This window comes from Carassius gibelio, chromosome A25 (assembly GCF_023724105.1).
Source record: "Carassius gibelio isolate Cgi1373 ecotype wild population from Czech Republic chromosome A25, carGib1.2-hapl.c, whole genome shotgun sequence".
In the NCBI taxonomy this organism is placed as follows: Eukaryota; Metazoa; Chordata; class Actinopteri; order Cypriniformes; family Cyprinidae; genus Carassius; species Carassius gibelio.
Genome location: NC_068395.1, coordinates 2875156 through 2900822, shown reverse-complemented (window position 1 = coordinate 2900822; position 25667 = coordinate 2875156). Strand labels below are relative to the sequence as shown.

General features: G+C 35.1%; 1 protein-coding gene across 6 annotated transcripts in view; it reads right to left on the bottom strand.

Annotated features, from left to right (window-relative positions):
- Window positions 1-1373: 1373 nt before the first annotated feature.
- Window positions 1374-25667, bottom strand: part of LOC127946841 (plexin-B2) — a 153923-nt gene continuing 129629 nt past the window's right edge. For all 6 annotated transcript variants that reach the window (XM_052543657.1, XM_052543654.1, XM_052543655.1 and 3 more), the window contains 21 exons: window positions 25261-25397; window positions 24991-25173; window positions 23654-23765; window positions 21171-21371; window positions 20915-21094; window positions 19645-19781; window positions 19474-19574; window positions 17935-18164; window positions 17278-17459; window positions 15129-15195; window positions 14721-14867; window positions 12979-13135; window positions 12787-12887; window positions 11091-11175; window positions 10861-11012; window positions 8008-8168; window positions 6852-6999; window positions 6693-6757; window positions 6171-6246; window positions 5673-5747; window positions 1374-5375 (listed from right to left, as the gene is read on the bottom strand). In XM_052543657.1, the coding sequence (XP_052399617.1) occupies window positions 5271-5375; window positions 5673-5747; window positions 6171-6246; window positions 6693-6757; window positions 6852-6999; window positions 8008-8168; window positions 10861-11012; window positions 11091-11175; window positions 12787-12887; window positions 12979-13135; window positions 14721-14867; window positions 15129-15195; window positions 17278-17459; window positions 17935-18164; window positions 19474-19574; window positions 19645-19781; window positions 20915-21094; window positions 21171-21371; window positions 23654-23765; window positions 24991-25173; window positions 25261-25397 (2802 nt within the window). In that variant the 3' untranslated portion in view covers window positions 1374-5270. The remainder of the gene's footprint in view (window positions 5376-5672; window positions 5748-6170; window positions 6247-6692; window positions 6758-6851; window positions 7000-8007; window positions 8169-10860; window positions 11013-11090; window positions 11176-12786; window positions 12888-12978; window positions 13136-14720; window positions 14868-15128; window positions 15196-17277; window positions 17460-17934; window positions 18165-19473; window positions 19575-19644; window positions 19782-20914; window positions 21095-21170; window positions 21372-23653; window positions 23766-24990; window positions 25174-25260; window positions 25398-25667) is intronic.

The window sequence follows — 25667 nt, the reverse complement described above, 5'->3', positions numbered from 1 at the left end:
CTTATCTAAAATCTAATAAAAGAGAGGTATAATTAGATTTGGTTTGTGATGTAAATCTTACACCAACACCAACACTTCAGATCCATTTGAGGTGGACTCAGGACGTCAGGTGAGTTGGTTTTGATACTGTCCCTATCTTCCTCCACTGCTCTGTCAAAAAATGCTTTGTTGAATGATGTTCTTATTTTTTGCATATGTAATATTTTAATGGAAAGTTCATCCGAAAATTATCATTTACTCACCCCCAAGTTGTTCCAGAGCTGTTTTTTCTTCTGTTGAGCACCAAAGAAGATATTCTGAAGAATTTCGGTGACCAAACAGTTTGCATTGACTTCCATAGTATGGTGAAAAATGGAAATATGGAAGACAATGGCTACCATCAACTATATAACTATGTTTTATAGTTATCTGCTTATAAATATACAGCAAGAAAAGAAAAATATCATTTTTGATGGCCTAAATTTATATAGGATCCTGGTTAAAACCTGTACTTTTAATATTAACGTCAAATTAAATCTTATTTCCACCACAGATAATAAAAAAAAAGAAATCTTCTCATAAATATTTTTTTTTTCCTATCACAATTCAGAAATGTGTAATTCTGAGAAAAAAAGTCTTAATTGTGAGATAAAAACGGATAAAAGTAAAAATGTTTTTGTATTTTTTATTCTGGATAAAGATGGTTTGTGTGCTAAATTTGTGAGCATAAAATCAATTTAAGAGACATTTAGAAACTTAACAACCACTGGTTCTGCATATTGTTGGGCCTATATTCATTTGAATACATTAATGTGTGATTTTTTGTGTTCTTTATATAGTATTTACACATATTTTGAATTAGCTTCTATTTTTATATTTTCCTATATTTATGTGTTTGTGTTTTAATAATTTTGTTATGTGCTTCTGTCATGTTTATTATTATAATTTTTTAAATATTTGTCACACAAGTCTGCATTTGGATCCCAATATTACTACATATCTTTTTATTTCAGTTTAATTTTAGTACTTCTAATTAAACTTATTTCAGTTATGGCCAAAGGCAACATTTCTATTTTCATGTAATGTACTTTTTTTTTTTTTAAGTTTTCTATTTTATTTTATTTTATTTACTGAAAATATATTTTTTTATAGTTTTAGTTAAGAATAACAATTCAGTTATAAGTGTATTATGTCCTCTCTTAATATAAAAGACAAAATCTGGTTCTCGAAGCATCTTTGTGGTGCTTCGTTCTCCTTTAAAGACATTAACTTTGCTGATAAATGACTGAAACCTTGTAAATCTCATCATGAAAGGTCAGATGTGGTCTTTGCAGCACCTGATTCATTAGAGACCCTCCAGATCAGGGGCCAGAAAAAGAGGCGAAGCCCAACACTTGAGAAAGGGATGTGTATATTTATTCATATAAGGATCAGACGGCATGATGGACCAAAGGTGGCACAGTTCACACATACGACATCAGTCCTCCGAGAGTCCAGAAAGAGCAGTCGTAGTCCTCTGCAATCCCAGAACACCTTGCTCTCGTCTCGCCACACTCACAAGTAAAAGAAAAAACAAAAATGCAGACAACACCAAAAAAGTTTTCTCAGAGCATAACGCACAGGAGAACAGTGTAGACAGATTAGCATTTTAATACAAAGGCATATATTTTCTCTAGGACATAAAATATTAACTGCACAGCAGTAAGAAAAGGTCGTGTACAGATTGTTTGTTCATACGCACCATTGAAACACAATTTTGGGTCGGTGCGATAATAAAAACAATTGTGCTAATCGATAATTCGTTTTGCATAAAAACCAAACGTAATGGCAGCTGTCCAGAAGAAACGTTTCGACATTGACCTCCACACATTTATTCAGCTCGAGCATTTTTCCCGATGCGGTAAACTAAAAAACACACACACTCACCACAAACACCCAGAAGATATTAAAAACGGCGCTTTAGCTCTATACATACAGCATGTTCAAATATATTGGCATATTCTGGCTACAGCACGCCTCTGAATACTGCACTTACTGATGTCTAACACCACACTTCACATACACCACGACCTCTGACCTCTACAAGCCCCACCCACCCTGACGTCCTCAACACCGTACCATCACGTTTAAACACATTTTAAGGCACGATTTGGCTACAGAAAGGCGTTAAAAGAAGCGCTTTACACTCGACTACGAAGACTTGCATCTGTGCTTGTGCTGCTTTAAAGGGACAGTTCAGTCTAAAAATGAAAACTGGTTACTCACCATCACGTTGTTACAAAACCACACGAGGGTGGAACACCCTCAAAAGTGTTGTTTTTGTCTTTTTAATGGCAGGAAACGAGCGAAGATTCTTCAGAAAATTATTTTTTAGGACTTATTGTATTTTGATATGTTTTATTTCGTAATAGAACTGACCGCTAATACTTGATTTCTTATCAAATTTAAAGCTGCGGTAGGTAACTTTTGACGCTCTAGCGGTTAATAAACAGAACTGCTTGCGTCTTGCGGAAGAACATCGTAGCCGGAACTACTTCTCTCTGTTTATGTCTATGAAGAATCACAAAGGTACTGGGTTACTCCGCCGCGGTACCCCCGAAGCAATCTAAAATAGTCCCAATATAAACACTTATTATAGGTGTACCCTAGTGATTCAGGACAAGCTAAAAACACGGTTTGGAAAATGGATTCATGGTGTACTCGCTTATTATATACATTTTTCTACATTTTGAAAACAAACAAAGTTACGGACCGCAGCTCTGATTGGTTATTTTTTACTGGGAGCGGATGAATTTCTGCAAATGGCAATAGGAGCACTGGGAGGAGCCAGAGGAGCTTGATTTTTACACAGATCATCTGTCTCATATTCTACTGTCAGGACATAATGACAGGTTTAACAAATATGTAGAAAATATATTTTTACAAAAGTTACCTACTGCAGCTTTAACAAATCAGTAAGCTAACTGCGACTTACTGGAAAGAATGCACGCTACAAATGATCAAATAATGTTCAGGGAAGTTTTGTTCAAGCATCAAGATTGAGGAAAATTTAGGATTTTTTTCAACCCAGCCCTATTCTTTTGTGTTCGACATTTGGAACGACACAAGGGTGAGTAAATGATGACGAGTGAACAATCCCTCTAAAATCAAAGATGAATGGGCAAGGGTAGATTTGAAATCATATGCCATTTATATGCTGATGTACCTTTAAATGCTGAAAAAAATACATTTTTTATAAATGTCAGTGGTTATATTTTTTCTGCCAGAAGGTAAAAAGTATATAACATTTTTTATTTTGTAGAAACAGTTTAATGAAATCAATTGTGGCCATGCTTTGCAACGCCAAACAAAACCCTCTAGCCTTGACTATATTCTAGTGCCTTATTGCTCGGTTTTATCATATACACAACCGTTCAAAGGTTTGGGGTGAGCAGGCTACAATTTTTATCTTCAAAGAATTTAATACTTTTATTCAGCAAGGATGCATTCAGTTTATCAAAAGTGACAGTAAAGACCTTTAGAATGTTAGAAAATATGGTTCAAATCAATGCTGTTCTAGTGAACTTTAAGTTTAGCACAAAAAAGAAAGAAAAGAGTATCACACTTTCCACAAAAAACAAGAAGCAGCACAACCGTTTTGAATATTAATAATAATAAGAAATGTTTCTCGAGCACCAAATCATATAAGAACGATTTCTGAAGGATCACGTGACACTGAAATCTGAAGTAATGATGCTGAAAATCACAGGAATACATTACATTTTTTAAATATATTCAAATAGAAAAAAGTTATTTTAAATCGTAATATTATATCACAATATTTCAGTTATTATGCAGTCTTAGTGAGCTTAAGAAACCTACCAGCCGCAAACTTCTGAATGGTCGTGTATATGCACAAATTGTCCTTTTGTCCACAATGCTCTCTAAAATGAGTCCGTTTCTCATCTGCTCCAACTAATACTATCAATTATATAAATGCAAAACGAAAAGCTTCGAGCCTCTTCTTGATGTCTTTAAGACACTCAATCAAATGCAAACCTCACATAGCTGTAAATGGTTTTGTCCTCTGTGGAAACAGGATTTTGGCTGAGTGCTATAGTGCCATCTTGTTTAGTGGCGAATAACAAACAAATGAGTGTGTCATTATCCTCCCTGCCAAAATAAAGCCATTAATGATCCAGATCACACATCTAAACCCTTTCCAACAGAGCCGCAAACAGTTTTCAGCTTCGCTCAACCATCTCAGGCCAGAAACACGGTCTCTGCAAGCTGAAACTGAGTTTGCGTAGCTAAAACATCTATACTCTTGCATATAGCCTGTTTCGGGCATTTCTTTTTCTTTTCAGAAATGGCCAAAAATCTGTCCTGTACATCGACTGTTTGTGCTTTATGTAATAAATTTCAGTCAGTAGTAAAGTTTTCACAATAAAACGGTTTTCTGAAATAAAGGCTTTGCACAGGTAAAAGAGAAATGCCTCATGACAACCTCGTATTGCCTGTGTTGATTATTTGTGGATCGACAGTCCGTACGGCTGAACGGAAACAGGTGGTTATGAAATGGACGGCCGTTTGATCGTCTAAACAGACATGTTTGGAATAACATACTAGCATACTGCAGTGCAGCACACACTAATTTGTGTCTCAACTGTTGGTTCATGTTAATAATGATAGCTGATATTAGATCACGCTGGAAATGGGAGGTCAAGATGAGTGCGTTGCATTGTGGGATAATAGTACTTTGTGCAGTGTGTGTTAAGGTTTGTCTGTGAAAACATACTGAACAGTGGGAACTGTGACTGCAGCTTTATGCTGCATGTTTTGGCAAATGTTACAGATACAGAAAATTCGCAGACCCTGCACATAACAGTACATACTGCAGAAATAGTATGGGGAACATGCTAGTATGCTGCTCTGAACACATCCCATGCATATCCTGCTGTCACCTTCAGCTGCTTTTGATTGGACGAGACCAGATGTGACCTCACCGTAGACACGCCCCCTGCTCACACACACTGCAGGGTCAAAGTCAGCTCCCTTTTGGTCAAAATAAAGGCATCCTTTTACACACACACACGCACACACACACACACAGAAGCTTTAAAAACAACTGAAACAAGGCCGTCTATTTAAAAAGTTATTTTCCTCTTATAAAGCTTTCTGCATAAAGACTGCACATTAAAAAAAATATAGAATACGTTTCTTAAAACCTTTTGTTTCTACACAGGAAGGAATTGAACGTCTGATTATAGTGATGAGCTAAATACACACTGAGAGCGTTGGTTGGGACAGGGTTAGAGGTCGGTCACTTTGTTCTCCAGCGTTGCGGCGATCTGCTGCAGTCTCAGTGTTAACTGTTTACTCTGAGCAGCGGGATCTTCATCCAGAGACATGATGATCTACAGAGACAGACAACCACCATGAGCCTTCACCACACACACGTTATACATCCATCCTGCTGTCTATTTGATGTCTCCCCCACTCAATTTTCAATCATCTTTTAGCTGTTTATTTTAATGGTCCTGCTGTGTGACAAATTATCCCCCCCCCATATAGTCTCTCAATTAATGTAAAATGACTTGCATATTAATTATATATAAAAAAATGCTTAAGTTCTTGTATACTTGTATATGTCACTGCTGTCAGTTCTTCATGTCAGTAACCCCGTGTGTGTGTGTGTGTGTGTGTGCACTCACCCCATCGTAGTATTTGCTGGCGTACCGGTAGAGCTGATGAAGAGCCACTTGTGTGTTCAGTTTGTCTGTGTGTGCCTGGAAAACAAACATAAATAAACCTGGACTGTGTATTTCATGGACATTATGTCAATGAACTTCTCGTTTACATGGATATAATGTCAAAACTTGGCATTCAGCCTTTAATGTTGTGTCAGCTTTTGTAAAATCGTTCAAAAAATATGTTAATGCTATTTATCTATTATTATTAATTCATTTATATTTATTTTTGACTATTTATTTTATTTATTTTAAATTTGTATACACATATATGTTTTTCATTTAATTTTTAATTATTATTTTAATTATTATTATTATTATTTTTTAAGTCTACCAGGGTTGGGTTCTAAATTTGCACAGCTGCTTTTTGTTTTATATTACTATTTCAAAAAAAAAAAAAAACATGACTCAATCTGTTCATTTCCCTAAAAATCCCAGAAAGCCCATCACACACTCACTCACCCGAGACACTTCAGCCAGATGTGTGTTCATCTCCTGGTCACTGACTGACACCATCTGCCGGACTCCTTTATAGTATCTGTGCATAAACACAATCCAAACTGCAGCTAAAAAACACAGACTTTGAACTGCTTCACATATCAGTCAGAAGGTCTCATAAATTGCATTTAAATAAAAAAACAAAACAAACAAACATAAAAACCAGCAGAATATACTGTTGTGTATCTAAGCATATCTTATTTCCTTACTAAAGAATCACTTTAAAAGATGCCTTTAAACTTTAGCAGACCAGTTCTACCTCAGAAATGCTCAAGGTATCCGCCTGGGAACATAAACACAACTTAGTTTCCCAGAGGACTGATAACAACCTGTCGCTCTGACTCCCAGATATTGCATAAACCCAGTCAATCAGATCATGCTGAGAAACTTCTCGACATTTTTGTGCGCAACATGCATCAGACAGTCTGTAAACCATCTGTGGGCGTTCAGCTGGAGGCTGAGACTGCGCAATACTGGAGCACTTACTCGTCTACCATCCTTTTGTAGGTGGAGATCTCCTTTGCATAGAGTAATTTGTTGCTGGGAGAATCCTGCAGGCGACAGAGAGCGAAAGAGAGAGAGAGCAAGTCGATAAATGATGTGTTTCTGGGTTTGTTTGTCTGTGGCTGATTCTCAAACACTTACCCGGCTGAGTTTGTGCTCTGTTTTTGTGCACGCGTCCATGAAGGTCTGAGCGATGACAGACAAAGAGGCGTCCACGACCTCGCTCACATGCACGTCAAAAATGAAGTGAGGGTTCTTCAGTATGTTTACCCAGAAACGCAGCGGCAAACTGCGGAGAGAGGCGGATGAGTATTAAAGCAGCTGTGAATATGACATACTTCACTCTTATAGTCAAGGTTTCTAGCAACAAAACATTTAGTCATTTTAGTTTCACACTCCCACAGCCTTGGTTCAGAAAGTAATTTTCATGTTCAATTGAAGTCAAGTACATAATATATCTGCTTACACACAATATATTTTGCAATGAAGTCAAAAATCAAAATAACCTATCGGTTTATTTCAGTGTTTTATCATCCTTTAGTCAAAAACCAGAAGTCCCATGACACACCTTTGCTGCACACCACTCTTGAAAAAACTGTATGATTTAAGGAACGGTTTATGTGAAACGTATAAATGTATAATAATCACAGGTTTGTTTAAATCTCTAACCCTCGGGGTGAGCAACAGCGACGCTCTCTTTAGCAAACACCGCTAATTATGTATTTAGTCCATTCAGTCTTTCCTGCGGTTGGCGCATAAACTCACATTTACAAATTTACAGAGCAAATAATTCACTCAATCCGCCCCTCGATACTCACTCCATCGGAGCATGAACACGGACAGACGGATCTGGAATTTCAAACAGGTTATTAAACAGCTCTGGCTTTTGTTTCTTGTGAGCCAGTTTAAAAAAAAAACCCTCATTGAGATTCTGATTCTGGAATATATATTGCTAGTTGCATCTCTGCAGAGAAACAGTAGAGAGGGAGAAAAAAACAAAAGGTGTATAATAACAGAAGAGTTAAATGAAGCAGGGATGTAATTAAGGTGTTTGTTTGGCTGTGAGCGGGTTGCTGGAGTGATGATATTGCTCGACACATTTATTCACATCTCAGCGGCAGCTGTCAATCACGCGGCACCCGCGGCAGCACATCAGCTGGAATAAATGAATGCGGCGCTGCATTAGCATTTGCAGAACGGTCTCGAGAGAGAAGAGCAGAGACGCCGCTGTGACTAGCACAACACACACACACACACACACACACACACACACACATACACACACGCGCTCTCTCACCTGTTGGTCTTCCAGATGTGTATGGTTTCCTCATCTACGTTCTCGTGTCTAAGGGCTTGCTCATCTAGGAAGTCGAAAAAGTATTTCACCGCCGGTGGGACGCTGATGCCAGAACAGAGCACACTGCGAAAGAAATCATCCACGAACTGCTGCAGCGTCCCCTGAAAACACACACACACAAAGACAATTTTAAAAGTGTTGTTTAACTCACAGTTATCACTAAAATTCACTCTAACTGCCCCGGGCTTTTGAGGGAGAAAAAATTTAATCAGAATTGATGCCATGAACCTAGGTTATTGAATATTTTATTTCTTTTTATTTAAAATGTATTTATTTCTAATTATTTTCTTCTTTTTTTTTGGTAATATTTTATAATAATTTCAGACAGTTTAATATACAAACACACACACACAGGTTTGTTTTTGTGAAAAGTAATAGGTGTAATGTTTTTATACTGTACAAACTGTATATTCTATCGCCCTACACCAACCCTACACCTAACCCTAACCCTCACAGGAAACTTGCATTTTTACTTTCTCAACAAAAAAAAAACTCATTCTGTATGATTTATAAGCGTTTTGAAAAATGGGGACATGGGTTATGTCCTCATAAGTCACCCTCTAATACCTGTGTCATACCCATGTCATTATACAGAGTTGTGTCCTGATATATCACAAAAACAAGAGCACACACACACACACACACACACACACACACATACTGTACTCAGACACACACATACACATACAGTACTCAGACACACACATACACATATACATACTGTACTCAGACACACACACACACACACACACACACACACACACACACATACTCTCACAGACACACACACACACAGACACACACATACTCAGACACACACACACACATACTCAGAAACACACACACACACACACACACATACTCAGACACAGACACACACACATACTCAGACATACATACTCAGACACACACACACACACACACACACACACACACACACACTCAGACACACATACTCAGACACACACACACACATACTCAGACACACACACACACACACACACACTCAGACACACACACACTCAGACACACACACACATACTCAGACACACACACACACACACACTCAGACACACACACACATACTCAGACACACACACACACACACACTCAGACACACACACACACACACTCAGACATACATACTCAGACACACAGACACACACACACACACATACTCAGACACACATACTCAGACACACACACACACACACACACACACTTTTGCACATTTTTATTTATGTCTTTTTACCCTGTACCCTGTAAAGAGAATATAAATGAGAAATATAGCATATTTATCAAATAAATGCAAAATGAAAGGAATTCATATAACCAATATATCTTAATATGACTTAACTTTCAGTATAAAAAGTTAAAAATTGAAGAGCAATTAAGATATTATTTTACATTAAACTACTTACAACTACAAAAAAGTGTGTGTGTCCTGAAACATAACACAGATCTTAAGAAGCAGCAGGAAACATCTGATTGTTCACACGTCAGCCTGCTGGGACACTGACAGTCACACGCGGCTGTTTTCACGCTGACAGGTGAAGTTACACGCTCACTTGAGCACTCCTCATCTCCTCCACGCTGTGTTTCTGTCAGCACTGACACAATCATTTCAGTACAAGACCTGTGAAAGACTTGTGAGGTAATTAGCCTCTCTAATCGGCCAATTTACAGCGAACGGCCTCTAACACAAGGACATGTGACGAACCAATCAAACACAATCAGATTTACACCTTGTGAGTTAGAGAACATGCCAGCACTCAGAAGAGTTCTAGAGGTTTACAGTGGTTACACTAATTATACCACACGCTTCCCACATTAAACACTGCTGTAGAATGGGACTGTTCATCAGTAACATTAAAATCATAAAACATAACTGATTATGCACCGTTTTCATCTTCCATCAACATGTACATAGCTAAATTAATTTCTTAATCAGTGGACTGACCTTTAAAAAAAAAGGTCATCTATTGAAATGATGTATAACACAAGATAAATGTATGTTTTTAGAGAATGAAAATTAATTTTACCAACTTTTTACAAACTTGTGAAGAAAGTTTGTTCAATAATGTAACAATAATATATTTATATAAATGATATGTTCTTAAAAAATAATAAATGTAACAATATATTAATTCCAAAATATAAACAATAAACAATTTTAAAAAGAAGTTGTCTGTTTAGTTATCAATTTGAAGAGCAATTCATTATCATTAATAAACTGATAATTTATTCCTTCATTTTTTAAAGTGGCACTCTCAGTTGTCTATGCAATGTTGCTTTTGACATGCATTTTCTATTCATTTTATTATTGTTTTAAAATACTTTCCCAGTGTTAATATTTCAAATTGAAAGATTTCATTTATATAATAACTGTCCCTAAAACATATTTTCTCCTTGATCCAAACAAATCTGGATCAAATCCAGCGTTATTTTAGCATAACTGATATGCTAAAACTAATTTTTCCTAATACTACGAATGACATTTTATTATGTATTTTTCTTAATTTTTTAATTTTAGTTTTAATTTGTTTATTTAGTTAATTTAATCTGTATTTATTGCTTTAGATGGAGTTATTTTAATACAAATGAAACTAAACAAAATTAGAATCGATACCATGAGTATAATAAATTCATATTAAGTTATTATTTCAATTGACATATTTAGTTTCAGGTAACACATCACGCCCCACCCTTTATGATTTACCAACAAATGATGCAATTCAAAAATGATGTTCTTCTAAAGGAGCAGCTCTTTTAGTGAGAAGAGGAGCTCAGTACCTTGACGGAGAGCAGTCGTGTCAGATAGATCTCTGTGATGGCTTTGGTCATGGATTTGTCCTTTATACTGCCTCTCTTGGACTTCATCTCGTCCAGCTCATCGGCCGGTCGCACCAGGTGAAAAACTTTATCGTCCTCCAGCAGGGCGTTTCCTGTGAGTCGGGGTGAAGAGAGTGTGTGAAGGACGCTTCTGTCAGAGCGTGAGACACGGTTTACAGACTTCAACTCACTCTCTTCATGGTTATCATGATTTTGGTCGTACGACTGCTGTGTGTGCTGAACTCTGGAAAGGACCACCGTTGCATTATCACGTACCTAAAAGCACAAACACGCATAAAAGTCACTTTTAAAGGGTTAGTTCACCCAAAAATGAAAATGATGTCATTAATGACTCATGTCATTCCAAACCCGTCAGACCTCCGTTTATCTTAGGAACACAGTTTAAGATATTTTAGATTTAGTCCGAGAGCTTTCTGTCCCTCCATTGAAGCTGTGTGTACGGTATACTGTCCATGTCCAGAAAGGTAAGAAAAAGATCATCAAAGTAGTCCATGTGTCATCAGATGGTCCGTTAGAATATTTTAAAGCATCTAAAATAAATTTTGGTCTAAAAATAACGTTCACTGCACTGTTGACGTACGACGAACACGCTCACAACAGACACGGAAGAGAAGACAATGCTGAATAAAGTGGTCGTTTTTGTTATTTTTGGACCAAAATGTATTTTCTATGCATCAAAATTTTCTAACTGACCCTCTGATGTCACATGGACTACTTTGATGATGTTTTTATTACCTTTCTGGACATGGATAGCACTGTTGGGAACGTTACTTTAAAAAGTAATTAGTTATAGTTACTCACTACTTGTTCCAAAAAGTAACTAAAACAAACAAAGTTAGTAACTGAATTACTCTATAATAAAAGTAACTCGTTACCAGGGAAAGTAACTATTTGCGTTACTGTAAAAAATAAAAATAAAAACACACAAAGTTGCTATGTGTCAAATATATATATATATTTTTTTTTAGCAGTTTTCACAAGTCAGTTGAAATTAGTAGAACAGACAGGTGTTCGTACATAACTTTCAATATTTATTGCACGTCAACAGACAGCAAGAGCTTTATCCTGCACTTCAAGTATTATCTTTGTAAGAAAAGTGTTTTAGGCCTATGGCTTTGTAGATGCGTGTGTCACACATTACATGTACACATTACATGCACGTTCTTGCCTTTGACCACAATGAATTAAAGTAGTGCTTATATCTCCACCTTGAAAATGCCAACTTTTCATCGGATTGCTCCCGACTCGCTATTTCTGCTGCTGTGAATCTCTGTGTAGCTGTTGCGTGTGTGTGTGTGTGTGTGTGTGTGTGTTTTGCGCCACTGGCGTGTGTGCCGGCATGTGTGTAAAAACACTGGCTCTGATTGGCTACCATGAAACACAAGACTCTGCCTTAGCCAATCATAATCGTTTATCTCGTTATTAACCCACCTCCTCACTCGCTGTGTGAGCCAGGGGTGTGTTCGGATTACATAGTTTATTAAATCAATGCATAGTAACGCACCGCATTTAACATCCAGTAATGTTAACGGGGTTATAACGACGGGAAAAGTAATTAGTTAGATTACCGCGTTACTGAAAAAATTATGTCGTTACCTAACGCCGTTCTTTTAAACAGCGTTATTCCAAACACTGATGGACAGTATACCGTACACACAGCTTCAATGGAGAGACTGAGAGCTCTCGGACTAAATCTAAAATATCTTAAACTGTGTTCTGAAGATGAATGGAGGTCTCACGGGTTTGGAACGACATGAGGGTGAGTTATTAATAACATAATTTTAATTTTTCGGTGAACTATCCCTTTAAGAACCGAAAACGACAGTCATATCTTTAACACATTAGCATGTCATTGGATGCGCTCACGTTATAGTGTGCCAGCGTATTGATCCGTCTCCATCTGCCCTCCTTCTGCGTGGTCACGTCTAGATCTGACAGGATCTGTCCCGTGGATCCAGGACGCCATTCTGAGCAAGAGACCAGAAGACGTGCGGATGAGGAAGCGCTGTGCTGGATGTGGAAGCAAACGCGATTAAACGCGTGCGCTCACTCACTCACCGAGGGTGACGCTGTCTACTTTGGGTCTCTGAGAGTATGGCAGGTTTTTGTACACCTGCTCGATGATCTTCTCCTTCACCTGAGAGATGCTGTCACAGTTCAGCACCTTCACGGGGGTGATGTCCGGCCCCTCGCCCTGAACCAGCACCTGCAGCGTCTGGGGTCACACAGCAAACTCATACAAATGCTCTGAACCTCCTAGAAAACACTACTCGTTCATGAAGGAAAAAAATCTATTTCCCATCATCACCCCTTTTCTGGTAAAATAATGTGAAAATAAAGTGGCTGTGTGTGTAATATATATATATATATATATCTGATTAAATGAAGAGATAAGTCATGTTTAGTAATATTAATTGCTAAAAATTAATTTGGACAACTTCAAACATAATTTTCTCAGTATTTAGATTTTTTTTGCTCCCTCAGATTCCAGATTTTCAAATAGTTGTATCTCGGCCAAATATTGTTCTATAACAAACCATACATCAACGAAAAGCTTATTTATTCAGCTTTCGGATTATGTCTAAATCGCAATTTTTAAAAATAGACAGCTAAGTATGGTTTTGTGGTCCAGGGTCAAATATTAGGAATGCATGGATAGCACTTTCTTCCATGACAAGTACAATAACAATACTTTCATTTTTGGTGCTTCCAGATAACAAAAGCAAAAAGATTTTCAGTGCATGTGTCATATAAAAGATATACTGGGTAGAGAAACCAAAACAATATGAATCATATTATATATTAGTTGGCTTAAATTTGTTTAATGAATAGATATTGCTATATTGCATTTTTTACACTTATTATTTGCGGGATGAACGTGAGAATATTTGACAACATTTATTTACTATTTATTTATAATAAGTATATGTAATAAAACATTTATTTACTAATTATTTATAATAAATATATGTAATAAAATGTATTTATTTACTAATTATTTAAAAATAAATAAAACACTGTGAATATCATAAATATTAATAATAAATTAGAAATATAATTTAAATTATATAATACATTTATATATAAACACCACAATAATTTGATAAAATAAAACATAATTTTATGAAATTTTTTTAAAATAAAAATGTATTTTTATTTAATTATATTATTAGATTACCATTATTTAGTTTTTACTTATTTAAACTATTTAAAAATATTATATATATATATATATATATATATATATATATATATATATATATATACACTATAAATATTATATTATATATTTTAATAAATTATACATATAATTAAAATTTATTTATTTATATAATATACATATATATAATCATTTAGTTATAATTGTAATGTATAAATTACAAATATTATATTATAAATGTTTACAATAAATTTGAAGTCAATGCATATATTTTGATATAAACATTTCAGAAATTATATAAATATGAATTTGTTTTATTACATTGTTATATTATTATTATTATTATTATTATTATTATTATATTGTTTTCAACCTTTATTAATTGAACTGTAGGAAATTGTATGAATGTGTTATCTTAAATTGAATTTGATTGAATAAAACCATAAAGAAGACAATTCTAATCATTTAGTTGTAGCAGCACTAATTATTATTATTTTTTTAATTAATCAAAAAACTAAAGTGAGGAAACTCAATGCTGATTTCTTTCTGACCAAATCACATCAGGCTGTTGTTAGGACTCCTGAATGTAGGAATTTCTAATAGAAAACATCTAAACGATCACACACACACACACACACACCAGCACAAAGTACTCCACGTCATCTCCGAGAAGGCCAGTGTCGTTCAGCGTGTATTTGGCTTTCTTGACCTGTGCGTCCACCGGCCCCTTCTCAATCTGGTGCTTTATGGCTCTGAAGAGTTTGTAGAGTGGCTCTCCGGCCGTGTCCTGAACAAACAGAGGCACATTAACACAGAAAAGCAGTCCTCCACCTGAGGCTCTGAAGAATCAACGGACTGAAGGGCTGATTCATGCAGAAGAAGAACACAAAGAACCTAAAAGACCTTAACATACTCATCTAATGTCAAATTAAAGGCGATGAAGGGTGTTAAACTTCCTGAAAGATCAAGATTTGACTTGATCATTAAATCAAGATGCACTGAAATATTAGTGTATCTTTCTGAATGTATTTCAGGTTCAATATTTTACCTTCAGGAACTGATAGAGACAGATGGACATCCAGTTACTCAGCATCCTTTCCACCACTGTTTCAGACCTACACACACACACACACACACACACACACACACACACACACACACACAATAATTAATATTTACTAAAACAAAACTGAGTTTGAGTTAATGAAAAGCTAATAATGAATTAAATCATCAAACTGTAAACATGAATACATAATGTTATATAAAATGTATATATTATTTTATATATAAAAAATATAATTGTAATAAAAAAAATTGAATTAAATAATAATAATAATTTAAAATGAATAAAAAATGAAAATGTTTTATGAAAACATTTACTAATATTCACTAAAACAGAGTTCATTAATTGCTCAAAAAAGCTAATAATGCATTAAATCATAAAACTATCAAATTCTAAAACTGTAAAATTAATAACAAAAAAAATTCTAATAAATAATATGATATATAAAAATCATATTAATATATAATTTCACATAAAAATCATTAGTTTAAAACAATAAATAAAAACAATCAGATAAAAAGATTACCTTTATATTAAAACATCTGCACACACTTACTAATGTTCACTTCATAGCTAATATTTAATTAAATTATAAAAATTATTATATCATAAAAAATGTTTCTTTAATAAATATAAAAATAAAAACATTTAAATAAAAACATATTTAATAAAAAAAAAAAATAAACAACAATAAAATAAAAAACAATAACAAACACAATTCTTCTGACAAAGCAAGTTTGGGAATCCCTGCTCTACAACACGGTTTCATTTGAAGCCAATATCCAATCTGATCTGTTAAACACTATATTAACACAACAAGTTGTTAAACAGCAAGCTGTCAGGCTAATTAACTAGATTACACAACAGAAGAATAGTTCATTGTGATTATTATTAATAATAAACAGTTATTTCCTGAACACGGATGTCACTTGAGGCTGAACATCACAGTGATCTGAAGCGGTTTCTGCTTTTACTGTGGTAAGATCAGTGTAACGCACGGCTCCCAGCGGCCTCTGCTCTAATCAACACTTCTACACTCATCTGAGTCCATAACAAACAAGCAGAATGAGCATCAGCACCCAGCGATGACAGTCAGACGAGTGCTTGCGGATGGGCTTTTGACTAACACGATATGTTTCATGTGACATTTAGAGACTGGCTTTGTGGTCCATCCAAACTGAATTACCATCTGCTTCAAAGTCATGCTTGAGGATGTTTGCTTGTCTTTAACTGCCTCAAACTAAAACTGTGAATATTTTTTATATATATCATATTATAAGGTATATGATTCAGTGCCACAAATATCATAAACAAACTTTACAAGGATCATAAACAAACTCACACACAAATAAAAAGAAGCATTTTGTTTGGAGCATTAAGATATATATATATTTTTTAACCATAACATAATTTTTTGACAATATAGAAAATAATAATAATTTGACAATAAATGACAATTAATTATATTGTGCTCCCAGTTTCATTGTTTTAAAGTAAAATCATATCACTGCAATGCATATAATAAATTAATAAATTATATATATATATATATATATATATTTTTTTTTTTTTTCACAGTATTATAATATATAAAATATATAAATATATAAATGTTTATAAAAAAACCATTGCACTATAATAAAGAGAATCTAATCAAATGACATTAAAAATAAATTAACAATAATAATAATAATAATAATAATAATTTATAATAATTTATATTACAAAATAATAGTAAAAAGTCTATTGTTAGGATCAAGATTAACTATTTGTTCTCTCATTATTTTAAGGCAAAAACCGTATTACTGCAATGCATATAATAAATTAATGAATAATGTAACACTAATCTAATGAAAATATAATAAATTGAAGTTAAATAACAATAATGCATATTGAAAATGGTTTCAAAATTAAGCTTAATTTTTTTTAAAGCAAAATGCAAGGGATGTGAGGGAACTGAAATCATCATTATTATTAATATTAATAAATACTGCACAACTAAAATAACACTGTTCCTGACTAGCGTATAAAGCATATGGCTTCCAGAAGTAGCGTAAAGCCAGCCAATCGGATTGCAGGGTGTGAATTTTGAAAAATGTTTCCATTGCTGTAGAAAGACGGGATCTGATCTCACCGGCGCAGCAGCAGTTTAGGGTTCTTGCTGTGAACGTACTCCTCCATGAGCCCCAGCAGAAGCGTCCTCATGATGTCTGTGTAATACTCCAGTTTCCCGTGAAGCGCCACGGTCAGCAGAGACGCAAAATACACTTTGGCCCTGGCGTTAAAATCCGGACGGCCCTCCAGCGTTCTGATAAACTTCACACAGAGAGATCACCGTTTACAACTCGTGATTAAAAGTGTGCAGCACTCAGACTTACATCTTAAACAAGCATCTTCTTATATTCTAATGATTATTAGTTTATTACTGTCTGCATGATGGAGGGTAATGAGTTAAACACAGGGGAGATGATTACAGGCCAGATTTAAAACACTGACGTGTGCTTGTTTGTGCGTACACGTGTGTCATTAGATGTAAATGTTTAATTGTGTTTGTGCCATGAATACAGAAGACTTTAATGAGAGCGCAGGAGCTGATTGAGTCCTCTGGGGCTGTTTAAGAGTCGTTCTGTATAACTGAGCAAATGTCTAAATAATTCATCATTCTGATAAGAAACCTTCGACAATTATCGTCAAATATTAATTTACTGACCTTTCCCACTGTTAAGTGCACAGGATGGTTTTAAGAGTCTTTAAATGCATCATAATTACAGCTTGTGTGTGTGTTTCGTACATTGATGAGGAAAGTTTTGCTGTTGAGGAGGTTGGAGAACTGGTTCAGCGCATGGGTGACCGTGGCCCTGCGGGATTCTGGGATGTCCAGTTTGCCGGTGATCATGACGTCGTTGGCGCCGTCCTTCGAGGGCAGGAAGAAGACGCGGTCGGTGTAGGTCTTGTAGTCCAGGAACGGGATCCGGCCCTCGCTGATGTCGTTAGTGTGGTCCTCCATTTCAATCATCAGATCTGCACAGGAAATGACACGTCCAATGTTAAACTCCACACTGCAGATCCAGGTGAACTCATCCAGACAGTTCTGAGATTGAGAATTAAAGACCAGCTCAAGATCCTGGACCTGCAGATTGTTTTCATTAGTTTGCAGCAAAACTACACTTTTCTGGGTTAGAGAGGGTTGAACTGATACATGTTTTCATGTTCTAATTAATGTGTGCATATTATTAGCAATTAAATAAATAAATAAATAAATTATATATATATATATATATATATATATATATATATATATATATATATATATATATATATATATGTTTTTTTTTTTAAATAAAAAAATAATAAAAATAAAAAATTACAAAATCAAAAAACAGAGAAAAACTTTTAAAAAAAATAACATGAACTGATGGATAAAAATGTAAAAAAAAACAGTAGAGGGATAGATAAATAATAGATTAACTGAAAAATAAAAAGTAATAAATGAATAAATAAAAAATGTGAATGGACAGATAAATGTGAATGGACTATACATTTAAAAATATGTATATTTGTAAAGATGGGAAACAATAGCTTAATTATTACATAATGGATAGATAGATAGACACACACACACACACCGACAGACAGAGAGACGGACGGATGGACAGATAGATAGACAGATAGATAGATAGATAGATAGATAGTTTTTCTCAAAATATTAAATAAATAAATATTAAAAATTACAAAATCACACACACACACACACACACACACAAAAAACTGTTGGAAAAATAACATGATCTGATGGATAAAAAAAATAGATAGATAAATAAATAAATAAAAAGTAATACATCAATAAATGTGAATGGACTATAAATTTTTATATATATATATATATATATATATATATATATATATATATATATATATATATATTTTTTTTTTTTTTGTAAAGATAGGAAAACAATAGCTTAATTAATAAATAATGGATAGATAGACAAATAAATATATGGTGTGCTAGATAACTGATAAATGAAAACTAGGTGGAAAGATATATAAACAGTAGATTAACTGATAAATTCATAAATAAATAAATAATAGGTTGCTGAATGAGGGAATAATAAATAAATAATAGATGATCAATTGATTAATTCATAAATTAATATGTAATCACTTAATAATGAATATGTATTAATTAATTAATTATTAATAAATAATGTATAATTAAGTAATAAATACAGAAATAAATATTAAAGGACTGATAAGTTACAGATAAATAACAAAATAAGTAGAAAGACACAAGGAATGATTGATGGCAGTCATCCAGCTAGTAACAGGTGACCTGTGAACTCTTTCTTGCAGCGGTCACGGACACTCTCCTCCAGATTCTCCAGCTGATGCTTCACTTTCTCGTACTCGCGCTCGGCCTGCTGGCTCTTCCTCCTACACACAGACCAGCAGATCAGTTCACTCATTCACACAGACCGACAGATCAAGGGCTCTTCTTCTTCACCTGTAGCAGACCACAGAGATGGCGATGATCAGCAGCATGGGAACGAGCACCGCCGGGATGATGATGGGAAGAGGGAGATTGTACTTCCTCTCGTACCGGACTGAGCCCACCAACCACTCGCCATTGCCAAACTTAATCTGAGAGAGAGAGAGAGAGAGAGAGAGAGAGAGAGAGAGAGAGAGAGAGAGAGAGAGAGAGAGAGAGAGAGACTGTGTTAGTGAGGGATGGATAAACGAATGAAGAGATAAAAGTGTGGATGGATAAACTGATGTGTGGATGGATAGATTAATATACGAATATATGGATGATGAAAACAGACTAATGAATAAAAAAGTGGAAAGATGATTAAGATGATAAGAAAGAAAGAAAGAAAAAGAAAAAAAGAATGAATACATACATAAATTAAATGAATGAATGAAAAATATGTGTTGGAGGATATATATCAATTTATATATAAATAAACAAATAAACAAATGAGAATAATAAAGAAATAAACATATGTGTGGATATCAATATCAAGAAATCCACATGGATCAATAAATAAATGTATAAATAAATATTCAAGCAAACAAATAAATAAGTGAATGGATGTTTAGATAAAGAGGTAAATGGACAGATGCATATTTAGTTATATAAATAAACAAATAAATATAAATAGGTGGGAGAATGATGGATGGATGGAGGGATAAAAAGATGAATAAGGGGATAGACAGACAAGTGATGGAGTGGTGAATATATAAATAAAAATATCAGATAAAACAAAATCTAATATAAAAAATGTTTATTTAATAAATTAATAAGTAACGGAAAGATATTATTAGGGATTAATATATATATATATATATATATATATATATATATATATATATATATATATATATATATATATATATATATTACACAAAATAATATTTAGAAAAAAAATAAAGAAAGAAAAGAAACAAATAAATTGGCGGACGGATGCATATATAAACAGGTGCAAATATTTTTTATATATTAAAAAAATATATATAAATTTAATTAATTTAATTAATAAATTTATATAAATGATGGATGAATAAATAGATGAATAAGTGGACGGACAGATAAGTGATAGATGTACTGATTAATATTTTAATTGTATTTACACACACACACACACACACATTTATTTCTCTGGAAGTAAAAAAGTATATTCAATAATAAGTGTTTGTAAAAAACAAAAAAACAAAAACAAAAGGGAGATCTGGGGCTTGGAGGAGGGTAAATGAACAGAAGGATGCTCTGTCACCAGCAGGTCCAGCGGCTCGGAGCCGGTGTCTCTCCTCTGTCTCTTGGATCGAGCACTGGGCGTGCTTGAGGGAGGGTCCAGGAATAATTTATCATCCTGTAACGTGTTTACGTTACACGGGGCGTCTCCCACAAACGCCTGAGCCTCCTTCGCCGTCATCGCTTTAGAAAAACCACGGCCCTGAGACACACCAAAAAAAAAGCATTGACGAGCAAGTCAACCCCCGGCCTGGATGAGATCTCCAGCACATACTCACAGTGACGATGATCATGCTGTTCTCAGTGATGACCGTCTTGCTGAGGTGATCGAACGTAGGGTCGGGGTGATACTCAAACGGCGTCAGCTCCGTCTGGAGGTCATCGAGCTGCACGTAAGTCCTGAAGAACTGAGACTCGTTGACCGCAGGTGACAGGAACATGATCACGCTGTCGTTCTTGTGCTTTGATCCCTCTACAAACTGAGGAAGAGAGAGACTTCTGTAAATGAAGACCACACGTGATAAACATGTCGGAACATGACATTAGTAAAGTTCTACTCTTAGCCTACGTTATGCAAATACAATCATTATAATCACAAAATTGCGAAATGAATGAACTTATGATGAGGGGATTTGTGTCGCAAACGCACCGAATTCAAAGGGTTGCCAGGTTTTCGCAACAAAACCAACCCAACTGCTACTCAAAACTAGCCCAAGGGGGTCCACCGGTACAAATTGCGTTCCAGGGAGTAAAATACAATATTTTTTGGTGGGGTTCACCGAAGTTGCGAAATGAATGTACCGTATTTTTCGGACTATAAGTCGCACCTGAGTATAAGTCGCATCAGTCCAAAAATACGCCATGATTAGGAAAAAAAACATATATAAGTCGCACTGGACTATAAGTCGCATTAATTTAGAACCAAGCACTAAGAGAAAACATTACCGTCTACAGCCTCGAGAGGGCGCTCTATGTCTTCAGTGTAGACTACAGTAGCGCCCTCTTGTGGCTGGAGACGGTAATGTTTTCTCCTGGTTCATTTCTCTCGGTTCATGTCAAATTAATTTGGATAAATAAGTCGCACCTGACTATAAGTCGCGGGACCAGCCAAACTATGAAAAAAAAAGTGTGACTTATAGTCTGGAAAATACGGTAATCGTATCTGCACCTTATCGTTCATGATGAGAGAATTTGCATTGTGAAGGCACAAAATTAAATGTTTGGGGGTTGCCATTTTTTGGAGGTAAAAATCATGTTACTGGGGTCGCTTTAACTCGCAGACATAAAAAACAGCCCGCTTTAAAGTGCTTTAAAGTGTTAAAGCAGAGAATTCAGGTAGGTCATGTGACAGTAACACTACATGGTGAATCTAGTACATCTGATTTTCATTCATACTACTCATATTCATATTGTATAGAAAATACTTTTTTAAAGGGGTCATATAATGACAATTCTCCACAAGTTGATATGATTATTTAGGCTCTTAATAAAAAGTCTGTACCATAGCTTGTTTACAATTTCTCAATGCTAGTGTAAAAAACACCTTTTTTACCCTGTCAAAAACAGCTCTTTTCAAAACAGGCTGGTTTGTTGGATTCTCCTTTAATGCTAATGAGCTCAGCTGACTCCGCCCCTTTCTTCTGATCTGCTCTCTGAGAAACTTGCTAATTAGCACATTATTAGGAAAGGCGATTTTTCAATGATTCATTTCAATACATTATACTCACTGCTGGAGGCTGGATCATGAAGGATTTGCGCGAACATAAACGCATTTAAGTAGATCAAGGGCGCATTTCTTTCATTTCTCCAAACATAAATGAATCCTCTGCATTTTCAGTCGCTCGGATGTCGGGAGTAAATGACTGCTGTGTTCATTATTATATCCAATAACAAAACACCACAATCACTGAGGAGTCATGCTTGTCTGCATTTCGGACTGATGACGGCTCACTCAGGGCAGGCCTGAGGTAAGACACAGGTCCAGTCTGTGCTGAGGCGCTGCTGTCAATCAAACAATCATGGGAGGGGCCTCCGACCGTGTGATGTCACACGGTCAGACGGCTCGATTTGAGAAAGGGGAAAACATTTAAAGAGAAAAATTACAGAAAAACCACTTGGTGGATTTTTTAAAGGTAATCTGATTCACAGATCTAAATGTAATTACGCCAACAGTCACTTTCATTCATCTTCACATATTATTTTAATCGTGACAGCAATAATAGAATCAGAGTAATTTTTGCAGGGGCAATATCTTGAATTCGTGGGGATTTTTGCTCATTTTGGTGGCGTTTTTTTTCCTACAAGCCTGTGTTAATGTCCAACCCTGACACAGACCGAAAGTTCACCGACAGCAAAACACAGGAACAGATTTGACTGCGGCTGGGAAATCTATTGATATTCTGAGGGGGAGCAGCAAACGTCTCCAAAAGTGTGGGCGGAGAATCTGATAGACAGATGGAGTAAGAGCGATGGAAGCAGTGAGAACGCTTGAGAAAGAGCTGGAGTACAAAAGCTTCTCCTCAGATAAGAGACATGAAATGAAGCGTTCATCAAGTTTTTCCGTTCGATAAACGCTTGTTTAATCTCCGTCTCGTTGAATGTTTGGGATCGGAGCAGCTCTCGGCGTTTCAATCAGGAGCAGAGCGACTCATGCGAGACAGAAACCCAACAGCGAGAGAAAGAGATGAAACCAGAAACAAACAGTGAGTGATGTTTCCCTCGAGAGCTGAAGGAGATCGTGGTGTGTGTTTCTGGCTCTCACCTCCTCTGGGACGGCCTGACCGGACCATTCTCCAGCCGACGCCACCACCTTGATGCTAGCCTTCTGGACCAGGTCAAACCCTGAACCCATCACCAGGATCTGTCTGCCACCACTGAAATACACACACAGTCAGAACACAACTATATATATACATATATTTACACATTGTTTGATTTTACATTGCTGAAGGGCAGTGTATAATAAATAATACATATATAAAATAAAAAAAATTCTTGTTTATATAATGCTGAGGTGTGTCTCTATATATTGTTCTACAAAATTAATTAAATATAAAATTATAAAATTAAATATAGAAAATTATTTGAACTATACTATGTATATGAACATTATAAGTGTTATACAAGTTCACACACACACACACACACACACACACACACATTCAAATAAAGTCAATATTCAATACATATACACACACACACACACACTCAAATGAAGTCAATATTCAATACACACACACACACAAATGAAGTCAATATTCAATACATACACACACACACACACACTCAAATGAAGTCAATATTCAATACACATACACACACACACACACACACACACACAAATGAAGTCAATATTCAATACACATATACACACACACACACACACACACAAATGAAGTCAATATTCAATACATAAACACACATACACACACACACACAAACAAACACACACACACACATACATTCAAAAGTATGAAGTCAATATTCAATACAAATAAACACACACACACATACACACACACACACACACAAACAAACACACACACACACACACACACACATACATTCAAATGTATGAAGTCAATATTCAATACATATACACACACACACACACACACACACACACACACATATATATATATATATATATATATATATATTAATAATATGTTAATATATAGTTTAAATACATATTTACAAACAGAAAATTTGTAACATTAACATACAAAATAACAAACTAAAATATTTGATCATATATACAATTTAATTATTCATAAATCTCTCTCTCTCTCTCTCTCTCTCTCTATATATATATACAATATGTATATAAATGAATAAATGTTCTAAAAGTTATGCAGATCAATAAAATATGATCAATTATGCATTATATATTTAAAAGATCTAAAAAAGTTTTACAAAATAATAAAATATTATATATATATGCTTATTTTATAACACATTTTTATAAATATACATACGGCACTATATGGATTTTTATATTAATTATATAAAATAATGTCTCGCAAAAGCAGTATTCATCAGTGTACAAATGAGTATAGCTGTAATGTCTGTGTGGGCAAGGAAAGCGTGTTTCCTGACCAGATGAAGCTGCTCCTGGGATGATGGTCGGACACAGAGGGGTTGCTGGAGAACTGAAAGGCCGTCCCGATGGAGGTGGTGAAGTGTTTGCCGTACTGGACTCTGACGGGGAGGTGAGGCGATGGGACCGTCTCGCCCAGATACTCAGACAGTTTACAGGTGACCTGCTCCCCAAAGCTCTCCCTAACACAGAGGGAGAACCCAAAATCAACCGAGAAGGGACACATCTACTGAAGATGACAGAAAGGACATTTCCCATGATGCACTCACACTCTGCAGGGCACATTGCCCACCGTGATTCGAAGGTCTTCTTTTGAAGCTGTGTTCATGTGTATCCCACTGATGGTGAGGACGGTTCCTCCTGCTTTAGGACCTCGATTCGGAGACACGCTTCGAGGTACGGGGTCCTACACAATCAAAGATCACATTTATTATCAGTTAACTTACTGTATAATGTCGTTCTAGGTTTCTTACTTTTCTTACTATGCATAAACATAATCATTTTACGTATGAAATATGCATATTGTATATTTAGCCTTTTTTTTTAAGTTGAACACCTGTTGTTTTGTAAAATAATATTTATTTATTAATTAATTCATTCATGAATTTAATTTGTATTTTTCTCATTAATAATATAAATAAAATAAAAGGTAAATTACTTATTTTTAAAATTAATT